The 21,053-nt window shown below is 49.6% G+C and overlaps 1 protein-coding gene and 1 pseudogene across 3 annotated transcripts in view; both read left to right on the top strand.

Annotated features, from left to right (window-relative positions):
• Nucleotides 1–21,053, top strand: part of POLN (DNA polymerase nu) — a 171,051-nt gene that overhangs the window by 143,075 nt on the left and 6,923 nt on the right. For all 3 annotated transcript variants that reach the window (XM_063603673.1, XM_055111138.2, XM_063603672.1), the window contains 4 exons: nucleotides 3,558–3,640; nucleotides 13,793–13,924; nucleotides 17,787–17,897; nucleotides 18,494–18,572. In XM_063603673.1, coding sequence (XP_063459743.1) covers nucleotides 3,558–3,640; nucleotides 13,793–13,924; nucleotides 17,787–17,897; nucleotides 18,494–18,572 — 405 coding nt within the window. The remainder of the gene's footprint in view (nucleotides 1–3,557; nucleotides 3,641–13,792; nucleotides 13,925–17,786; nucleotides 17,898–18,493; nucleotides 18,573–21,053) is intronic.
• On the top strand, nucleotides 3,648–13,780 carry LOC117979903 (uncharacterized; annotated as a pseudogene).

Raw genomic sequence — 21,053 nt, 5'->3', positions numbered from 1 at the left:
TAAGAACAGGGTATCTATATACATTATTTGGATTTCTTCTGTGTGGGAGATCTGTGTTCTCTCCCATTTATTTATTTAATCCTTTGAATCCAAATTCGTATGGATTCATGAACATTTATTTTTTACTTTGGGATAGCTATAATCCAGCTTATTATTTGTTTTCTTGCTTAAATTGTTCCAGCTTTGGCCATTGGGACCTCTTTCAGTTGGCTCCTGTGTCCCTTGACTTAACCTCTTCAGTGTGTGTGTGTGTGTGTGTGTGTGCGCGCGCGCACGTGCATGTGCACACACATTTATCACTTCCTTGCTTTCTGGCACTAAAAGATATTCCAGGTTCATCTTGTATGTTTCCTGCCCCAGTCCTGGAATCAGCCATTTCTCCAAGGAGCCCCATTTTTTACTGGAGAATGGTTATTAAAGGCCAAGTTCTGGTGCTAGGTGCTCTTTGCTACTGAGCAGGTTGCTGCTAGGCCCTCTCAGCTGACAGAACAAGAAGTTGTGCATGCATGCCAACCTGTGTGTATACACACATCTTTAGATATTTCTCTATGTAACCATGTGCATCAACATGGAGCTTATCATGAGTTCATACTGATGTCTCCAGTGCTAACCCATTACCCATGGATCATTCTAGCTCCTTCTCTTGCTTATGTACCTGGCATCAATCTAAACTTACCAAGACCTCTATGATACATTTTCATTTGGTTAAGTTTAAAAATATTTTATAAAATAGTCTACAAAAATGTCATGTAGTTGTTTATTCACTTAGACAGGGTCTTACTCTGTCGCCCAGGCTGGAGTGCAGTGGCACACTCATGGCTCACTGCAGCCTCAACCTCCCAGGCTCAAGCAGTCCTCCCACCTCAGCCTCCCAAGTAGCTGGGACCACAGGGGCATATCATCATGCCCAGCTAATTTTTTATTTTTCATTTTTGTAGAGACGGGGTCTTGCTATGTTGCCCAGGCTGGTTTCGAACTCCTGGCCTCAAAGGATCCCTCCACCTAGGCCCCCCAAAGTTCTGAGATTACAGGCATGAGCCACTGCACCCAGCCCATTTTGGCTTTTTGCTTCTTATCTAAATATAGCTGTTAACAATGCCAAGTTTAAGGGTAGCTAAACAAGGTGGCAAAATAGCTTAACACAGCAGGAAAAGGGGGAAAACTGGAAATGCATTGGTACTTAGAAATTAGGTGGCAAAAAATCAGTGAAGTCTGGGATGTCAGCAAGAATGGTGGGGTACACAGCCCCATGGGCCTGTCCCCCAAAGAAACATTGAAAAATCTAACAAAACTGTCTCAACCAACTTCATCAAAACTTTGAAAAATAGGCAAAGGTTTACAGCAACCAAGCAAATGCTGAATCAAGAAAAAGGCAGGTGGGGTATGGTGACTCACGCTTGTAATCCCAGCTTTTCAACTTTGAGAGGCTGAAGCAGAAGGATCCCTTGAGACCAGGAGTTCAAGACCAGTCTGGGGAACAAGCAAGACCCTACCTCTAAAAAAAGAAAAATAAGAAAAAACTTAAAAATGGTAGGAGAGGCTGGGCGCGGTGGCTCACGCCTGTAATCCCAGCACTTTGGGAGGCCGAGGCGGGCGGATCACGAGGTCAAGAGTTCGAGACAAGCCTGACCAACATAGTGAAACCCCGTCTCTACTAAAAATACAAAAATTAGCTGGGCATAGTGGCGCGCGCCTGTAATCCCAGCTACTTGGGAGGCTGGGGCAGGAGAATCGCTTGAACCTGGGAGGCAGAGATTGCAGTGAGCCGAGATTGCACCACTGCATTCCAGCCTGGGCGAGAGGGCGAGACTCAGTCTCAAAAAAAAAAAAAAAAAAAAATGGTAGGAGAGCCTGGTGTGGTGGCTCACGCCTGTAATCTCAGCACTTTGGGAGGCCAAGGCGGGCTGATCACGAGGTCAGGAGTTTGAGACCAGCCTGGCCAACATGATAAAACCTGTCTCTACTAAAAATACAAAAATTAGCTGGGCATGGTGGCAGGTGCCTGTAATCCCAGCTACACAGGAGGCTGAGACAGGAGAATCACTTGACCCCAAAAGGCAGAGGTTGCAGTGAGTCGAGATCGCACCACTGCCCTCCAGCCTGGGTGACAGAGTAAGACTCTGTCTCAAAAAAAAAAAAAAATGGTAGGAGAGCCTGGTGATGACTCTGTTTGCCCTCCTCCCACCCCCCAATCTTGAAGGCAGCAGCATGTTCCTAGCATGGGACCTGGTCCCTGCTTCTGGAGGCAGAGCACACCTTACTCGAAAAGAAGTGGGTATTTATTCTCACCAGTCTGGTGGCTGCCTGAAGGGCTGACACAGGCACTTGTCATTGTTTCACCTAACTCAGAACCCACTTGCTGCAGAAGAGTGGCAGATGTTGCTTGGAAACATTGTAAGGCAAATAACTTGCAGCTTCCTGGAGCTAAAAATTATAGTTGAGGCAAACAATGAAGCACTGAAAGCTCTGGAGGAAAAACTGAGGAGAGAGATGCTTTTGGAAATTAGGGCATTCAAAAGTACCTGTGGATACCGGGAAATGTAGAAAGCACCATACATGCGCAGAGAGCTTGCATGCTCAGAAAAGATCTAAGAAGACCTGAGCTTTCACCTGGGGCTGGTCTCTATGCTCAGTGCAAGTAGGAAGTGAAGGCTAAGGTAGAGCTGTGAAAATCCTGGCTAAGCAATGAAGGAGGCCCCAGCACAAAGCCATCCACAGAACAGATTGGGAGAAGTTTCTGTTACTTTTTCTGTTTCTCTGTGTGTGTGTGTGTGTGTGTGTGTGTCTCTCTCTCTCTCTTTCTCTCTCTCTCTCGGCTTCTGAATCTGAGATGCCCACTCCATCAGGGAAGCCTGGTGTAGATGATAAGGATGTTTACAAAAGCAGCAGGCAGGAGGTGGGACCGAGGGCACATGTCAGGCTGCCTGTCCTTTGAAGGTGCTCTCGGAGGAGGAGGGACTCTTGGTGGTGCTGGGAGTGCTCTGGAGCTCCTGTGCTACTCAGATGTCTCAGCTTTAATCTCTGGAGATTGCTGTGGTTCAGATGCCAGTCAGATGCTGAGTTGATCCTTATTCTATCTGAATGCTGTAGCTCCAGGGTGGGGCTCACCCCCATGGCCTCTGTCTGTGGGAGGCCAGGGCAGAGTTGTTCATCCAGTCAAGCAGTGGGACTAGATAGGCCTAGAAACCAGCTCCCCCACTGCAGCAGACACAGATGTGGCCCAGGCCCAGGCACCCCAATATGGGGAACGGGCTTTCCTAAAGTTGGATGGGCATGCCTTTGGTGAAAGCAGTTTTGGGTTTTGATTTGTGGACACCTGGGAACGTGGGGTGGTGCTTGGCTGGCAGCAGCTGCTGCAGCCTCACTGAAGGCATCTGCCTGGGGCCCTTGGCGAGCTGACACCGCAGGTATGGAATGTCTCCCCTGCCAGTGTGCCGGCCACCATGAAACCATAAGGAATTTCCAGAGGAAGCACAGTGGTGGGGTGTGTGGTTGGACTGTCTGCCCTGCACTGCCAGTGCCTCCTGTGCCTGAACACACATGGTCTCTCCATGCAGGAAGGATGTGCCCGTGGAACAGGTGACACACGCAGACAGAGAGCAAACCAAGAAGGTGGTGTACGCGGTGGTCTATGGAGCAGGTAGGCTGCGGGCCGGGAGCTGGGGTCTCGGGGTTACCTGTAAGCTGGCGGCTGTGTGCCTGTGTTTAAATGTGGCTGTGCCTCAGAAATCATCTGTGAGTCCCTGGGTGTTGTTTATGCTCTGATGACACCTGCAGTCACCAGACACTGGCCAGAGCACCCCATGCCTTGACCTGCTCAGAGTCACATCCAGCCTCTCAGGGGAGGCCACGGAGGTGGGCAGGTCAAGTGTGACCAAGCCGTTGGCTCCACCCCTACACCATACCACTGTGCTAGGCACCACTGCTGTGCTTGGAGACCTTCGAGGAGACCCTCGTCCACACACATGCCAAGGCATTATAAAGTTAGATAGCCTCAAGGTGTGCAGCACTTGGACTCATTGCCACATCTCAACATGCACCCCATCTCCCTAGGGCAGAGCTCACCCAGCTGGGCCATGCAGCCAAAGCACCCCACAGAGGGCAGAGCCAGGCCTTGGGCTGGGAGCAGAGCAGTAGGGGTCCAATCTCAGGGGTAGCAGATAGGAGAAAGCGGGGCTAGGCCAGGAAGGACTGAAGGCCAGAGGTTTGGGCTGCCTGGGGCCTCTTCTGCAAGCCTCTCCCTCCCCTCCCCTTTTTGCTTCCCTTCCTGCTTCTGCTCCTCTCCCTCCTTCCCCCTACTCCCTAGCCCCAATACCCATGTCAGAGCAGGCCTTCTACTCTCTTCCACTCACCCTTCTTCTACTCTCCCTTGGACTCCCTGACATGGGCTGTCTGGGATTTTTTAATTCTTTTCTGGCCCTGGGTCATGCTGAATCAGCATGGCCTAGTTTCCCCAGCCAGCCAGCTCCTTCTTAAGCCTGTTCAGACCTCCTTTTCCCTGTGATCAGTTCTTCTTTGAGTAGCAGGGCTTGTGCAAAGACCCTGAAAAGAAGATTCACCATCCTGCCATGGAAACCCTTTGTTTATTCACAGAAAGGCAGCAAAACCAAACAAGCTTCAGTGGAAGAATAACGGGGCAAGCACATAGTAGATTGTCCCTAAGAGCTGCCCTACAGTCTCCATTGAGAATGTGGTGCCGTTGAACAAGCGTCCAGAGTGCCCCACCCCGAAACTGTGGATGGATAGCTTGTCTAGAACCACAGCCAATCAGCCAGGCCAGCTCCAACCTCAGAGCTTTGCACTACTCTTCCCTCTATGGGAACACCTGCCCCTGTACCACCAGAACCCATCCCTCACTTCTGCAGACCTGTGCTCAACTCTCCCCTGTGCAATCTTCCTCAACCACAGTATTTGTTACCCATTTCTAGGTAACAAATTGCCACAAATGTAGTAACTTAAAATAATACACACTATCTCACAGTTTCTCTGGGTGTGGGCATGCCATAGCTGGGTCCCCTGCAGGGGCTGCAGTCAGGGTGTTGGCTGGGGCTGTGATCACATCTGTGGCTTGACTGGGGAAGGATCCACTTTGTTGGCTTCTGTTTCTTTCTTTTTTTTTTTTTTTTTTTTTTTTTTGGAGACAGAACCTTGCTCTATCCCCCAGGCTGGAATGCAGTGGCACAATCTCGGCTCACTGCATTGAGCACAAAATTGGCTCAACCTCCAACTCCCGGGCTCAAGCCTCCTGCCTCAGCCTCCTGAGTAGCTGGGATGACAGGCACCTGCCACCACATTCGGCTAATTTTTGTATTTTTAGTAGAGATGGGGTTTCACCATGTTGGCCAGGCTGGTCTTGAACTCCTGACCTCAAGTGATCTGCCCGTCTTGGCCTCCCAAAGTGCTGGGATTACAGGCATGAGCCACCGCACCTGGCTGGCTTCTGTTTCTTGCTGGCTGTCAGCCAGAGGTGGTCTCAGCTCCTTGCCACATGGGCCTCATGCCTTGGGCAGAGCCTACATCTTGGCAGCTCTGCTTTTCAAACCAGCAAGGGAGCAAGAGACACCAGCTCTGCACCCACTCGCCTGTTCATGGTCTCATGCCCCAGCTCAAACATGGGTACCTCAAAGATAGGAGCTCATGATGTTAGCTCACTGCCTGGCACAGAGAAGACACAGGAACAAATTAGTGGACTTGGTGGTCTCAGCTCCACTTTTGAAAACATTTTGATTGTATACATGGTTTTTGGAAAATAGACTAAGAAACTTTGTTTTAAAGAACTAGGTTCTGTGAGTGACAGCAGTGTGACATTGGATTGATTCTCCTCAGAGTTGCTTGGCCCACTTCCTCCTCTCAGCCTCTTCTGTGCTGCACCCCTGAACCTCCCTGGGGCCTCTGTCTTGGGGGAAGGCATCACTCTGCCAAATTATATGGGAGTTTGTTGCCTTGCATCCTGCTGCATCTTGTGTTGCAAACATAACATTTGCTTCTGCTCTGCCGGCAGGACATCACCTCCCCAGTCCTGGGCCCGGCAGCCTGGGCTTGATCCCCAACCCTATCAGCTCCTGACTGTGTGGCTTTGTGCAAGGCCCTCCGCCTCCCTGTGCCATCTCCTCCTTGGAAAATGCTTTCATAGGGTGGATGGGGCCATACCTGGCACACAGTCAGCTCTCATCTCTGTCATCTGCCGTTACGTCTGAGTCCTACTTCACTTCTGTGCCATGTCAGTAAATGCCTCCAAGTGACTGAGCAGCTTCTGTAGGTCTCCTGTGGCAGCCCCGGCCTTGTCCCCAGCGGGGGCAGCCATCCCAAATCCAGCTAGGAGGGAGGGATGGAGAATGAGAGTGCTGAGCACCTGCCGTGGGGCAGCTGTCCTCTGGCAGGATGGATGCCCCCACCTACCCAGAAAAAGGTGGTCTTCTCTGCCACCCGTTTGGCTCCTTCTGGAGTATTCACTTTTTTTTTTTTCTGGAGAGGAAAAGAGCTACATTTTGTAAATAAGCACTGAGTCATTAGCCATAATGTTGAAAAGGGTAATTTGGCTGCTTTTAGCTGTGACAGTGACAAGGGTTCCCACCCTGAGCCTCCGGCTCTGCTGTTCCCATTGTTCCGGTCTGGCTTGACAGCTGGAATTACTGTGTATCCACTGCTGTGGGCTTAGGCTGGTCTCTGTTCTCCTTGTGTTTGAAACTTTGTCACATGAGCTGGGACTGAGGAAGCCAGTCAACTTGCCAGGCCTCCCAGGCTGCTGGGGCGCTTTGGAAACTCCATAGAGGAGCTTTGCACCTACCAGCTTTCAGCGGATTGTAGTGACGTGTTTTCACATAACATACCTCTGAACGGCCCACAAATGCTGAGGGCATGGGGCAAGGCATGATTCCTACACATTCTTGAGAAATCGGTGACATGACTATTGTGAAGACTGTGATGAATACAGCAGAGGAGGCAGCAGGACTTTGTGAGAGGCAGGGGAGATGCCCCAGATGGTGCAGGGTCTGTGTGCTCAGTCCCTGCAGCCACTGTGGGGGAGCTGGCAGGGAACACACGGAGTAACAGAGCACCCACTGTCCGGGAGCCTTGACCCCAGAGGCTGGCTCACAGGCTCACTGCTCCTCCATCAGTCAACTGAATTCAAATGTCCGTCCCCAGCCTGACGGCCCTGCTCACAGCTGCTGCTGAGCCCAGCAGGAACCTGCCTTCTCCTGGAAGCAGCTCTTGACTCCTCGGGTCTTGCTCTGAGTGCTTATGGCTCCTAGAGTCAAACCCTTGGGTCTTCTCAGATGATTCCATGACTCTGAAGCTTGCCTCCACATCCAGTCATCATGTGACCCACAGGCCTGTGCTGAGGGCACGCCGCCTGGCTCAGTGCCTGCTCCCGAGGGGCTCGCACCTGTCAGAGGAGACACGGGAGGAGGCCTGGGCACACAGCACTGTGCCATCAGTGCATCTGCAGGAGTCCCTGGTGCCAAGGGAGCCAGGGGAGGGACCCAGCCCAGGGAGAGTTGGGAGAGTCCAGGAGCTGGCCCAGAGCAGCAATACCCGAGCTGAGTTTTGAAAGCAGCATAGGATTCAATGTCAGGTCTGTTCCAGCTAGACCAGCCCACGTTCCCACAGGCCCACTATGTGCAGGCACTTGCTCAGCCCTAGAGACATAAACAGGAGTGAAAGCCTGTTAGCAATATGTGTGGGGCAGAAGAGCACTCGGAGAAAAGGGAGTGAAGGGAGTGAAGACTGTCCCTGCTAAACGTCAAATTGTAGCGCACACACACACACACACACACAGACTCACGTGTACCCACCGGATAGGGTTAGCCGTCTGTGGGAAGAGTCAAATTGTGTGTTCGTGTAGGATTTCAGAGGTATGGAGTACTTAGTGCCCCTAGCATGCAGATCTCTCAGGGCCTGTGTGTGAAACAGGATCAACGGAATCACAGTGTGGGGACAAGTTCTATGAAAAGAAGGAGCAGTCCAGAGGAAGCATGGGACAGAGAAGTCCCCACAGAGCCAAAAGCCGTCCTGCTTGGGGAAGGGACAGTGGCCTTTGAGTGTGACAGTCCCACTGCTAAGGGTGTCCAAGGAGTGAGGAGCAAGGATCCAGGGCCTGGAAGGCCTCCCAGTCCCTCAGGCTCCATCTCAGTCTCTCGTCCCTGCTGCTTGTGGAGCCACCACACCGTCTGCTCTCTTGTGGACAGGCTTTCTTTATGCCTGGGGACCGGGGCCACCTGCTGCCCTTCAGAGATCCCGACAGCTCCATAGAAGAAAGGAAAGGGATTCTCCCTTGGCCGTAAGTATTTAGAAAGCAAGGCATGACTTCTGGTTATGGCCAAGTCGCTCCCATTGGAGCAGCCCTCACACAGGGATCAACTATAAACTGTGGAAAATGTATAAAAAGACAACTACCCAGAGGCACTGGGAAGTGACCAGAGCAACAGAAATTGGAGGTCAGCTGACACCTGGAAGAAAGGAATGGCACTGGTGAATTTCTCATTCTATAGACCCTCACCTGAAGGCAAACCTCAGTTGATGCTGTGGGGACAGAAACTCTGCTAGAACATACAATCCTACTAGCTTGAAGAACTGGAGGACAGAGTTCTGGACAACCAGAGGATCTGGAAAGTGAAATGAGAAATTCTAGAAAGAAGAGAGCCAGGAAATGAGGCCAAATTCTAGGTTTGAACTCTGCTCAGATCCTTGGCTGACCCCTAACTATGCATGAATGGGACAGACTTCAAACAACCCAGAAGCCAAGGCAAAAAGGACTGACCTGAGATTTCAGTGTTTTCCCACTACAGGGAGACAGAGTTTGATTTTAGCCAAACTAAGTGCCCCTTTAAAAATAGTACTCCTGAGCTGGCACCTTATCAGTATCTAAGCGGAGTGTTTTGGAAGGAGTTAAGGGGCTGTAGCAAACGCCCTCTCCACCGTCATGGCCCAGCATCGGAATGTTCGAGGCTGTGACTGCGATGAAGATCTTGAAGATGATGATCACCATGGCCAGTCTGTAGAGGATGATTCTTGTATTTCGCCATCAACAGCTGCTCAGTTTATTTATTCACAGCGTGACAAACCTTCCGTTGAGCCTATAGAAGAATACGATCATGAAGATCTGAAAGAATCGTTCAGTTATGTTTCGAACCATCAGCTCAGTGGATTTAATCAAGCTCGCTTTTATTCATGCCTTGATCACATGAGAGAAGGTACTTGGAGATGCTGTGCCAGATGAAATATTGATTGAATCAGTTCTGAAGAACAAGTTTGATGTGCAGAAGTCTTTGTCAGAGGTTCTGGAACAAGATAGCATGCAGAATTTGAAGGACAAGAATGAGGGAAGAGTATCTACAGGAAAGATAGCAAAAGGTAAGGAGTCTTATTTTCTTCTTCTGAAGTTTCAGCTGATAATGTTCAAAGTTCTTATCCTCAGTCAGCAAATCATTTGGATTATAGTAGCAAACCCTTTGATTTTTCTAGCTCAGTAGGAAAATATGGATTATCTCATAGTTCTTCAGTTCCAAGTCACTGTTTACTCCATAGGAAAAAGAAACTTGACAGACTTAAAAGTGAAAAGAAACCAGAATCATGTAGGTTAACAAAAGAACTTTCACTAGCTAACTTAATTCCTGATATGTCAAGAGATTCCTGTGAAAGTCAGCCATCAGTCAGATTGTCATCTACAGACAGTCTGGAAAGTCTGCTTTCAAAGAACCTAGATGCTGATTTGTTGAGACTTCATCCATCTGAATGTGCTTCCAAAGATGATTCTGCATTCAAAGAAATACTATATTTAAAGTCCATAATGATAAAGAGCACAACACTGAATAATTCTTTATATATTCAAAGTAATTCACTATCTGATTTTTAAAACATTCCAGTACAGGACAGTTTAGGAAGTTCAGATAATCCTTTGTGCTTAACTAGCTTGTTGGAAAATATGACTGTTGATAATTTAAATGCTAGTAAAGAAACTGAAGTTGGAAGTGTTTCTTTAGTTGAACAAAGTGCCAAGAATTACATTTTTTAAAATGATAATTTGCAGTTTTCTCAGTGTGAAAGTCCATCCCTTACTGAACTGTTTCAGGAACACAAAGAAAACAATATAAGCCAGTGCTTTTACTTTGTCTGACCTTTGTAACCAGTCATCTGTCAGTTTCACAGATCTAAGTTTGGGATCCTTTCCCCTGTCACAATTAGCAAATCACTGTCAGTCTTCACCAGGAATATCAGAATTAACAGGATCTCTGTTGTCATTGGCATTTCCTAAAGCTTCTCCCACAAGAGACCTTGAGAATTTGTCACTTTCTGAATTGATTGCAGAAACAATTGATGTATACAACTCTCAGATTAAGAAAGAGTCCTTTGAGGTCAGTTTATCTGAAGTGAGGTCTCCTGGAATAGATTCAAATATTGATCTTAGGGTCCTTATAAAAAAACCCAGATTTTCTTCCAAAGCCTATAGTAGACCAATCCATTGCTCCTTCATCACAAACTAAAGTTCTAAGTTCAAAGCTAGGGAAGAAATCCAATTTTGCTAAGGATAATGAGAAAAACAATAAAGGCTGTCAGACTAGGAAACCACCTTTTTCTCTGTCTCAGACCAAGGCCCTTGCTGCTAGACCTTCAGCTTTTGCCTCAACACTGTATCTTCGTTACCCACTAAAAAGCTGCAAGCCATGCACCCTTGACCTCTATAAGACTTTTCTTTATAGTAGACAAGTTCAAGATGTAAAGGACAAAGAAATAAGTCCTCTTGTAGAGATAATACCATTTGACTTCAAATCAGCATCACCTGATGACATTGTAAAAGCTAATTAAAAAAAGCATTTACTAGAGAATAGTAACAAAAGGAAAACTTGATTGCTGTTGTAGAGCTTTTTATTTTTAATTAAAGTCTTAGAGGATCACTTTATATTATGGGATTCAAATTGTGCTTTTCATGAAAATTGTTGTAGATCAGTTGATTAGCTAATGCGTATTTTTGCACTGAATTTTTTTTAAACTATGTCTTCTTTCAGTGATAACAGGCTTTATTTAAGTTGGTAACCTATACTGAGTATATGTTTACAAAGTGGATATGGAAACTGGATGTTGTGAAATCAGACCTCAGATACTTTTGTTTGAAGCATTCAATTTTCTATGTTTTTTATGATGAAATATTTTTTTCTATGAGATATTTTTGTGCTTTGTTCATAAACGAAAATGCCAGCACTTGGAATTATTATAGTTTAGTGTGAAGATTATTCTTATGTGGCACAGCATAGTTGAGACATTATATTTTAAAATACGATATAATTCCTAGTTTCATTATTTTTCTGTAGATAAATACTAAAATTTTTCTATTAGAAAATCTTAAAATTCCTGACCTTTGAGAGTACTGTGGAGATTGTTGAAATACATTTTTAATGATAATAAAATGAAAATCTTTTAAGGGACCATGTAAATATAGAAGTTGGATTTATATGTGAATTATTTTTATACATTTTAAAAAACCATTTGTCCTAAATAAACACTTCAAAATAAATATATAAAAAGTGTAAACAAAAAATTAGTACTCCTTAACCAGGCACGGTGGGCATACATCTGTAGCTACTCAGAAGGCTGAGGCAGGAGGATTGCTTGAGCCCAGGAATTGAAAGCTGCAGTGAGCTATGATCATACCATTGCCCTCCAGCCTGGGTAACACAGCAAGACACTGTCTCAAAAGGAAAAAAAAATAGCACCCCTTAGAAGAATATAATAGGATCCAAAACTCTACGTATATCATACATGATATCCAATATATAACCCCAAATTCCTAAACAGGAAGAAACAGAATAGCTTAACCATACTCAAGAGAAAAGGCAATCATGGAAACAGATCCTGAGATGACCCAGATGTTGGAATTAACAGACAAGGATTTTAAAGTTTCTATTAATAACTAAGCTCAAGGAAGTAAAAGAAAATATGCTCTTAATAAATGAAAAAAAGAAAACTTCAAGAAATAAAATTCTAAAATGGAATTTCTAGAACTGAAAACTATATATCCGAAATAAAAAATTCACCAGATGGGCTTAACAGCAGATTGGAGGTGAGAAAAGACTTGTCTAAGAAGATACTCAAAGAAAGTCCCATCTGGCCAGCCTTGTGTATCTGGCCACCATCTGATTTCTTTCTGAGAGCCAATGGAATTTTCCATTGTAGTGCCATAGCTGAGGCACTAGGTGAGGATGGTGGTTGGAATTTGACAGAAAGAAAGAGTCATAGATGAATTATTTCAGCAAAGTGTAGCAAAACACATAACTTATTTGTGAATATATCACAATAATAGATCTTAAGCCCTAAGAGAGATATTGGAGATTTTTCATTTCCAGCCAAATGGTGCCAATTCATCAGGCAGTCCTGGGCATAGAAGGACTATGACTTTATCCCTTTCTGCCGGGATAAACTTTGGGAGAACAGGGCACCCCAGACCTTCCCACTCTTGCTGGCAAAGCAATGGAAGCAAACACCTGCCTTTTCACTCTCCTAAGACTTGAATATTCTCTCTGTCCAGAGCTGCTACACCATCAGCTGGCCAGGGCCAGGAGTGGCCTGGCTGAAAGGAGGGCTGGATCAGAGAGACCGGTCGGTCCCATTCCTCCAGAGGGTTCTTCCCTGGTCTTCATAGACCCCACACCTTCACCCCCTGGGCCATGCTTCTGCACCATCCTGTCCAAAGGTCCCTGGAGCACCCTCTAGTACAATCCTAGAGTTTACCTATCACAGAGGACAGCCAAGACAACTGCTGGTCCCGGCCATGCTCCCCCAGGAAGGCAGGTCCTCAGGCTGCTTGTCTCTCTGGGGTTCCTTCCAAGGATACAGCACTCCCCAGGGCCAAGGCTTTCCCTAGGATCCCACTGTCGAGCAAGGGATGATGTTCTCATGGATTCCTCATTCTCTATTTACATTATTATTCCTTCTGGAGGAAAATGGGAGGGAATGAGTGTATATTGAGTACCAAGTAGAAACCACACACTGCTTAGAACTTCCCATGCCTTAGCTCATGGGGCTCCCAGCTGAGGATAAGGGCTCTTGTTCCTAATATACAGTGAAGAAACGGGCTTTAATGTGGGTCAGGCAACATCCCCAGGGCCACACAGAACCTCCTGGTGGGACAGGGCCCAGACCCAGGCTTCTGTGGTCACTGAACCTGCTCACATGCTTGTGGAACTCAGCCACTGCCCAGCCAAAGTCCTTTTTTTCTTTTCTTATTAATAAATAGAAACTAGGCCTCACTTTGTTGCCCAGGCTGATCTTGAACTCCTGGCCTCAAGTGATCCGCCCGCCTCAGCTTCCTAAAGTGCTGGGATTATAGACATGAGCCACCTTGCCTGGCCCCAACCAGAGACATTTCTACCAGCAGTGTCGCAAGAACACCTGCATCTTCTAGAACAAAATATTGAACTCCTGAGCACCATTTTCTCATACTTTGGCCATGGAACTTCCCCTTCCTCTTTTCCTCTGTGCCCCACTCTAACCTCCGCAGTTCTGGAATTGGATCTCCCACTGGCTGCACTGGGAGGAGGGACCATGTCTACTTCATCACCACATCACCTGAAACACCTGGCAGGCACTGAGTCAGTATCACTGAATAAATACATGTTTCACAGGCCCCAGTCCCGATTGATTGGCACCTAGCACCTGGCTTGTAAAGTCAATGCCAACTCCATCCCAACCCATCAGAAAAGACCAGTGCTGCCAGCTGGACCTGACTCACTGAGCCCATGCACACCGTCATGGCTGGTGTGAGTGAGGCTTTGACATGCGTCTCTCTGACTGACAGGGAAGGAGCGGCTGGCTGCTTGCCTTGGAGTTCCTGTTCAGGAAGCTGCCCAGTTTTTGGAGAGTTTTTTGCAGAAGTACAAGAAAATCAAGGACTTCGCCCGAGCAGCTATTGCCCAGTGTCACCAGACAGGTGAGTTGGCCACAACCAGAGCTCCCTGCTCCCTGCCCACCCTCTGTGGGAGGATGGGGGGACAGCTGCATGGTTGGAGTGTGGGCGGGCCCTGGGTCCTGAGGTTGGTTTGGGGGCCTGGGTGAATCCTCAGCTCTTGGACAAATAAGGCTGAAGGTTCCACACGAGAAGGGACAAGAGTCTGGGCGGCTTGAAGCAACACAGTGAACAAACTTGAGTGACTAGATGGTGGATGGGCAGATAGGTAAAAACAGATACAAGCCTGCACCTGGAAAGGGAAAACATGGATTCTTATGAAAAGCACTGGAATATTTATAGATATCACCACAATCAGGTCATGAAGGAAACCCAAACAAATTTCAAAGAATATCCAATAGGACATAGTCTGCGACCACAGTGCAATGAAAAGGTGGCTTCATACATGTATGTCTGAGTATGTGTAGCCATCCTTCCACCTACTTATTTGGAAATTGATTATACTCCTAATAATTTAGGATTAAAAAAAGAAATCCTAAGAAAATGACAAAAAATGTTAGAAGTAAATTACAGTAAAAGTATCTCATCAGAAACTGGGATGTGGCTAAGCTGACGCCTCATTTAGAAATAAAGGAATATTTTAAAGGAGTATTTTTTAAAGAAAGAGAAAGTTGTGGGCATAAATGAATTGTGTTCTACACAAGAAATCTGGAAAAGAGCAGCAGGGAAAAAAGGAAGAAATCAGTGGGAGAGCAGAAATTAATGAAATCAACAACAAAGAGGAGGATGAATGACAGGCACAGGAAGAGCACTCAGCACTCACTGGGAGTGAGGAAATCAGCCAGAGAGCTGGCCTCAGCAGGACCAGCATCTTAGATGCTGCAGCCTGTTTCCTCTGGGTGCTGGCAGTGTCTGTGTGGCAGCCTCGTGGACCCTCTCCGTGAGCCTCTCCCAGTGACTCGTTGATGACTTTTCACTCTGGGGCCCGTGCCCAAGCCTCGAGAGCTCCAGGCAGCCATGCTACAGGCTCCTTGTTGGTCTCACAGCAGACGAGCAGGTGGGCAGCATCTGTGCCACAGCCCGCACTAGCCCAGAAGGGGAGCCTCCACAGCGCCTGAGACACAAGCAGCTTGCTCCCGTGGAGCTTACAGTCCTTGGGGGACATGGTAAACCCACAAGCATCCAGACAAGGACAGGAAGGTGGCGTCCAGGTGTGAGAGGAACAGAGCCGCAGCAGAGGCCCCAAGGGAGCTGTGCCAGCCTCCACCTCATGGAGCTGGCGACCTGCGCAGAGACAGGGCCAGGAGGAGTGCCAGCATGGGCAGGTGGGCCAGAGAACAGGTAGGGCTGGGTAAACCCAGACCGTACATGACACTCCGTGGAGAAAGAACCTGAGCTTTGTCCTTCAAAATGATTCCAGTCACGATGTGGGAAAGAGATTTGAGGTGCAGTCAAAGCCACCCCTGAGAATAGTCTAGAAGCATGCAGGCATTAACACAGTAACTGAGGAGGGGTGGAGAGAGAATGGCAGGTAAGAGATGTCAAAGAAGCATCAAAAGCTCAGGAGCCAGCTGGGATCTCAGATGCCTCTCTGGCCACCAGCCCTCAGGGGTCAGTGCTCTCCACGGGGCACTTGGCTGCCCGGGCTGGAGCAGACTCACTCTGACGCTGGCCGTCCCAAGGCCCTGGGAGAGGCCCTGCAATGTGCTCACGTCCTTCTACATTTTGTAAACATGTCAAAAACAAAGTGTTTCAGCTTCATTCGGCTAGGACTGCTGCCTCCACCGCTCTTCCTCCACCACACACCTTTCTATGCCAGGTGGCATCAGTGGGGCCACAGCCGGTTGAGCTGGCAACTCATTTAATGCGGATTTTCCTGCTGGTGTTCCTGTGGTCCCCTGCTTTCTCTGTGTGTGGTGTGCTGCTAGCCATCCTGGCACAGGAGTGGCTTCCAGGAGCATAGGTGCCATGTGAGCATCACCACAAAGGGCCAGGGCCGGAAGGCACCTCGAGTATGAACAGGAGCTGCAGGCACTGGCACCGGAAGCACTGGGTGGAGGAAAAATGAGGTTTGAAATGTATGGAGTCAGGAGACTTCTGCCTTAGGCCACAAGGGAGTCACTGGCTTCAGAGTTTGCACCCACCGTGAAGAACCAGAAAACTGGGCAAAATATCTGGAGCAGCCGTTTCCAACACTAGACAGTGGGTAGCGTATTGCTCTTGTTTCTGAGAGAAAAGAGGCAAATGAGTTGAGTCCTAAGAACGCCCTGTGTCTGGAGGCACAGCCCACGTGTGGAGGGGGAGCCACGCAGACTGCAGAGTGGTCTGGATGAGTGGAGGAGACGTGGATCCAGGCTTGGGAGGCAGATGCAGCTGGATTTTGTAAGCCAGAGTGTCAGAGAGGAGGGAGCTAGAGAGAGAGAGCCTTGTAAATCTTCAAGGAATTCCCCCTTGTGTCTGTTTTTGAACACTAAGATACGCATACATTGAGTGAAACGCTGTGGGACTAGGCACAAAAATTGCTGGGAGCAGTAATCCGGATGATTCCAGAGTTCACATGGAACTAGGAGATGTTTGAGTTCTGACCATCCAGAGCGGAGAGTCCTTGTTAGACACCTGGGACATTCAGAAGGGTCACACTTTAGAAGCAGGTCTAGACTAGCCCTAGATTACAGCTATTCCAAATCCACTCTAACAAAGCTTAGAAGCAAACCTCAAAAGGGTCAAGATGATTGGCAAGTAACTTAAGCCTGCCAAAACACCCTCAGAAGGAAGACAGCACACCCCAGCATTCAACAACATAAAACTCACAGTGCGCAGCATCCAGTCAAAAGTCACTAGACCGACAAAGCAGCAGAAGCTGAAAGGGACCAAGTCAGAGCAGAAGATCTCTCATGTTCTCACTGCCAGTCCCTCTTAAGAATCTTGTATATTGCCTGGCATGTAGTAGGTACTCGATCCCTTGTCACTTTCATGATTATTATAGATGTGGGAAATTCTTCTCATCCTCAGTCACAAGTGGAGGATTTATTTCCCACTCACACCTAGTTAAAGCAGAAGTCCTCACTGGTCAGGAATATAGTCAGCTAACACAGTGTGTTTGTGTTCATTTTCTTTAAAAGAGCCCCCAAATTACATACACTTCAGGCCACTCAAGATTGGATCTGCCCAGTCCAGGGTCTGGACCTGACTGAGACATCCCCCTCCTTGAGGATGTGGGCTGACCACTTTCTCCTCCATCCCACACAGTCCAGAGTTACTCCTGGGCCCAAGGCCTCCACATGGCTTTGCAAAACCTGCCCTCCCTCGTCCTATGTGAGATCCAGGTGCAGCTGGAAGTCAGGAGAGTACAGAGCTGAGAGTGCAGAGTGTGGCCAGGGGCAGTGGCTCCCCACTGTAATACCAGCGCTTTGGAGGCCAAGGCGGGTGGATCACCTGAGGTCAGGAATTCAAGACCAGCCTGGCCAACTTGGTGGAACCCCATCTCTACTACAAATACAAAAAATTAGCTGGGCATGGTGGCAGGTGCTTGTAATCCCAGCTACTCAGGAGGCTGAGGCAGGAGAATTGCTTAAACCCAGAAGGAGGAGGCTGCAGTGAGCTGAGATCTCGCCACTGCACTCCAGCCTGGGTGACAGAGTCTCACTCTGTCTCAAAAAAAAAAAAAAAAAAAAAAAAAAAAGTGCAGAGTGCCCAGCGCAGACCCTCGCTTTCCCACTGCAGGGCCCACTTGCCCCCGTGATAGACCCGAAGGGCCCAGGGGAGGCTTGGAGTCTGCACTGCAGTGCGGCTGTCCCTCTGCGACCTCTGGACCTGGCCCGAGGGAGCTGCACCTGCTGTGGTGCCTGTTTCTGTCCCTCATCTACTTTTGCTCTGTGTGACTCAGGCTGTGTGGTGTCCATCATGGGCAGAAGGAGACCCCTGCCAAGGATTCACGCTCATGACCAGCAACTCCGGGCACAAGCAGAGCGACAGGCAGTGAACTTCGTGGTGCAAGGTACCAGAAGCCTCTTACCTGTAGTTCTGTGTCCATTTGCTTCTTGGGTTTTAGCAGCCGCAGGGCTGGGTGGCACCCACCGATCACTGTTGCGGTATTTCCTGCTCATCACAAACCTCCTTGCAGGAGCTTACACTACCCATGTCCTGCCTGGCAGTTACTGTCAGGAGGCATGAAGGGACACGGTCATCTTTGTAGCTAGGATGATTGGATGATTCCCACAAGAGCTGGGCCCAGGCAGTACTGTTCCCCATATCTCTGTGGTGGGAAACTGAGGCTTCTAGGGTTTAGGAGACCTGGAGCTCAGTTCCTTGGCACTTGGCCTAGGCCCTTCCATCCTCCCCATGCATGCCTGGCAGGGGTGAGGCCTCCAGGAGTAAGGCACCCAAAACCCAGGTGCCCTGCAGGAGCAAGAGGGCGGGAGGAGCAAGAACAAAGTGTCTGCCTGCAGTCATCTGTGGCCCTGGCACTCAGACAGCTCAGAGCCAGCACCTCTGTGTGGAGGTACCGTGAGAGCTGTGGCGATGGTGCAGAATGCTGAGTGCACCATGAACCGTGTGCCATGGGACCTCAAGACAGTACCACGCGCCCCATAGGCTCTGCTGCTGACCTCTGCAAGCTGGCCATGATCCATGTCTTCACTGCAGTGGCTGCTTCCCACACCTTGACGGCCAGGTCAGTGGGTGGCGGTCTCCCAGGGCTTGGATGGGAGGGTTAGTATTCTGTGGGAAGACCCCCTCGGGGCTCGTGATTCTGACTGATCACCATCTCTGCTTATCGGGCCCCCGTACCCTCCTGAGGCTCTCAGCCCATGGAAGGCCATGGGGGCTACTCACAGCAGGCATGCAGACAACAACCAGCCATCCACCAGCGTGGAGTGCAGATGAGGCCTCTCCAGACAGAAATGCTGTCTCCCCCAGACCCCTCCTCCTCGGGGTGTCTGCACAGCACAGGGGCACCCCTTGGGGCTGCCCACCCCAGAGGCAGGCGAACCCCTCAGCCCCTTGAGCAGGACCCTGGGGACTCCAAACTGCCCCCACCCCTGCCTGTTGCTGCCACCAATGCCAGGCAGTGTGCCCCACACCCAGCTCTGCCCCCACCCCTACCTGTTGCTGCCACCAGTGCCAGGCAGTGTGCCCCATGCCCAGCTCTGCCCCCACCCCTACCTGTTGCTGCCACCAGTGCCAGGCAGTGTGCCCCATGCCCAGCTCTGCCCCCACCCCTACCTGTTGCTGCCACCAGTGCCAGGCAGTGTGCCCCACACCCAGCTCTGCCCCCACCCCTACCTGTTGCTGCCACCAGTGCCAGGCAGTGTGCCCCACGCCCAGCTCTGCCCCCACCCCCGAGCCCAGAGCCAACATGCATACGTGCCTTGGCGGGGGTGGGGCTCCGACCTGGCTGCCCCCCAGGCCATAGCTCTCTCAGGCCTCTGTCCCTGCCTCAGTTATTCCCCCAGGGCACATTCCTCAAGAGTGTGGGTGGCCAGGGGACAAGCAGCCCTCGCCCAGCCACCTCCTCCTTGCCAGCCAAGGCCTGGCAAGTGGTGACCCAGACACCTCCTCTCCTCGTTCTCCTTGTGCAGGATCCCCTCAGGAGTCCCGGAGCCCCTTCTGGGAGCTAACCTGCCCCAGCCCCCCACAGTGTCAGTCCCCGAAGGGCCTCTCGCCCTCTGACACACCATGGACGTTTTCCTACCCCCACCCTAAGAGCCCTCAAGCTCTTGGCGCCAGTCCCGTGGGGGTCTAAGCACTGCCCCAGGGACTCTGCTTGCAGCTTCACTGGGCTGTGGGCTCTCAGTGCTGCTTTCTGCAGTAACTGCAGTGGTCAGGAGGCAGGAGTGGGGCATTAGAAGATTCACTCTCGGCTGGGCACAGTGGCTCACGCCTGTAATCCCAGCACTTTGGGAGGCGGAGGCGGATGGATCACCTGAGGTCAGGAGTTTGAGACCAACCTGGCCAACAGGGCAAAACATCGTCTCTACTAAAAATACAAAAATTAGCCAGGTGTGGTGGCACACACCTGTAATCCCAGCTACTCAGGAGGCTGAGGCAGGAGGATCGCTTGAACCCAGGAGGTGGAGGTTGCAGTGTGCCAAGATCGCACCACTGCACTCCAGCCTGGGCGAGAGCAAGACTCTAACAGAAAAAAAAATAAGATTCACTCTCAGTCCTCTCCTGCCCCATCTCACTGCCATCTGCATTCATTCCCAACACACATGCACATGCACACATACGTGCACACACACGCACACACAAGCACATGCACCCACACACGTGTTCACCCATGCACACAACCCATGCACACACATATACGCATATACACTGATGCCAGGCAGCCTCTAGTGCCCCACAGTGGTCTCATGGTGTCCTGAAATCCATGCATCCCGCTCACTTCCACAGTTTCTGCAGGTAAATTATAGCTTCTCCTGGGATATGAGCAGCTTGTGCTAGTTTCCATCTTGGCAGGAACTGAAAGCCAAATGGTGGTCCTGCCTCTAAGATACTGCAAGTCTAGAAAAGTTGATTCAAGGCTGGGCGCAGTGGCTCACACCTGTAATCCCAGCATTTGGGAGGCCGAGTTGGGTGGATCACTTGAGCTCAGAAGTTTGTGAACAACATATGTGTTGCCTGGGCAACATAATGAAACCTGTCTCTACAAAATAAAAGCCGGCCATGGTGGTACACACCTGTAGTCCCAGCTACTCAGGAGGCTGAAGTGGGAGGATCACCTGAGCCTGGGAGTTCAAAGCTGCAGTGAGCCATGATCATACCACTGCACTCCAGCCTGGGCAACAGGGCAAGAACCTGCCTCAAAAAAAGAAAAAATCGGTTCACTTTCAGCCCTTGTGGAATTGATAAAGGAAGTTGGCATGTGAGGAGCTGAGGTCTCTCTCTGTTGCTGACTGAGTCCTTCTGAAAGCTGGACACAGACACTTTTACTCAGGAACGCAGTTACTCGCTGGTCATCCTTCTGTCATCAGCCATTGGCTGTCACGAGGAAGTGCTTCTCATAGCAAAATGCAAAGCAGACTCGTGTGGAATATTGGGCACATGGTCTGTGTTTTGTGAACGCGATTTGTTCTTCCAGGAGTAATGTGAAAGGCTGTGGATGGCGTCTGGAAGGGACGGGTGCAGGCTCAGTGTGGCCAGGCATCTC

Source organism: Pan paniscus, chromosome 3 (genome assembly GCF_029289425.2).
Source record: "Pan paniscus chromosome 3, NHGRI_mPanPan1-v2.0_pri, whole genome shotgun sequence".
NCBI lineage: Eukaryota > Metazoa > Chordata > Mammalia > Primates > Hominidae > Pan > Pan paniscus.
This window is presented reverse-complemented; position numbering and strand designations above follow the sequence as displayed.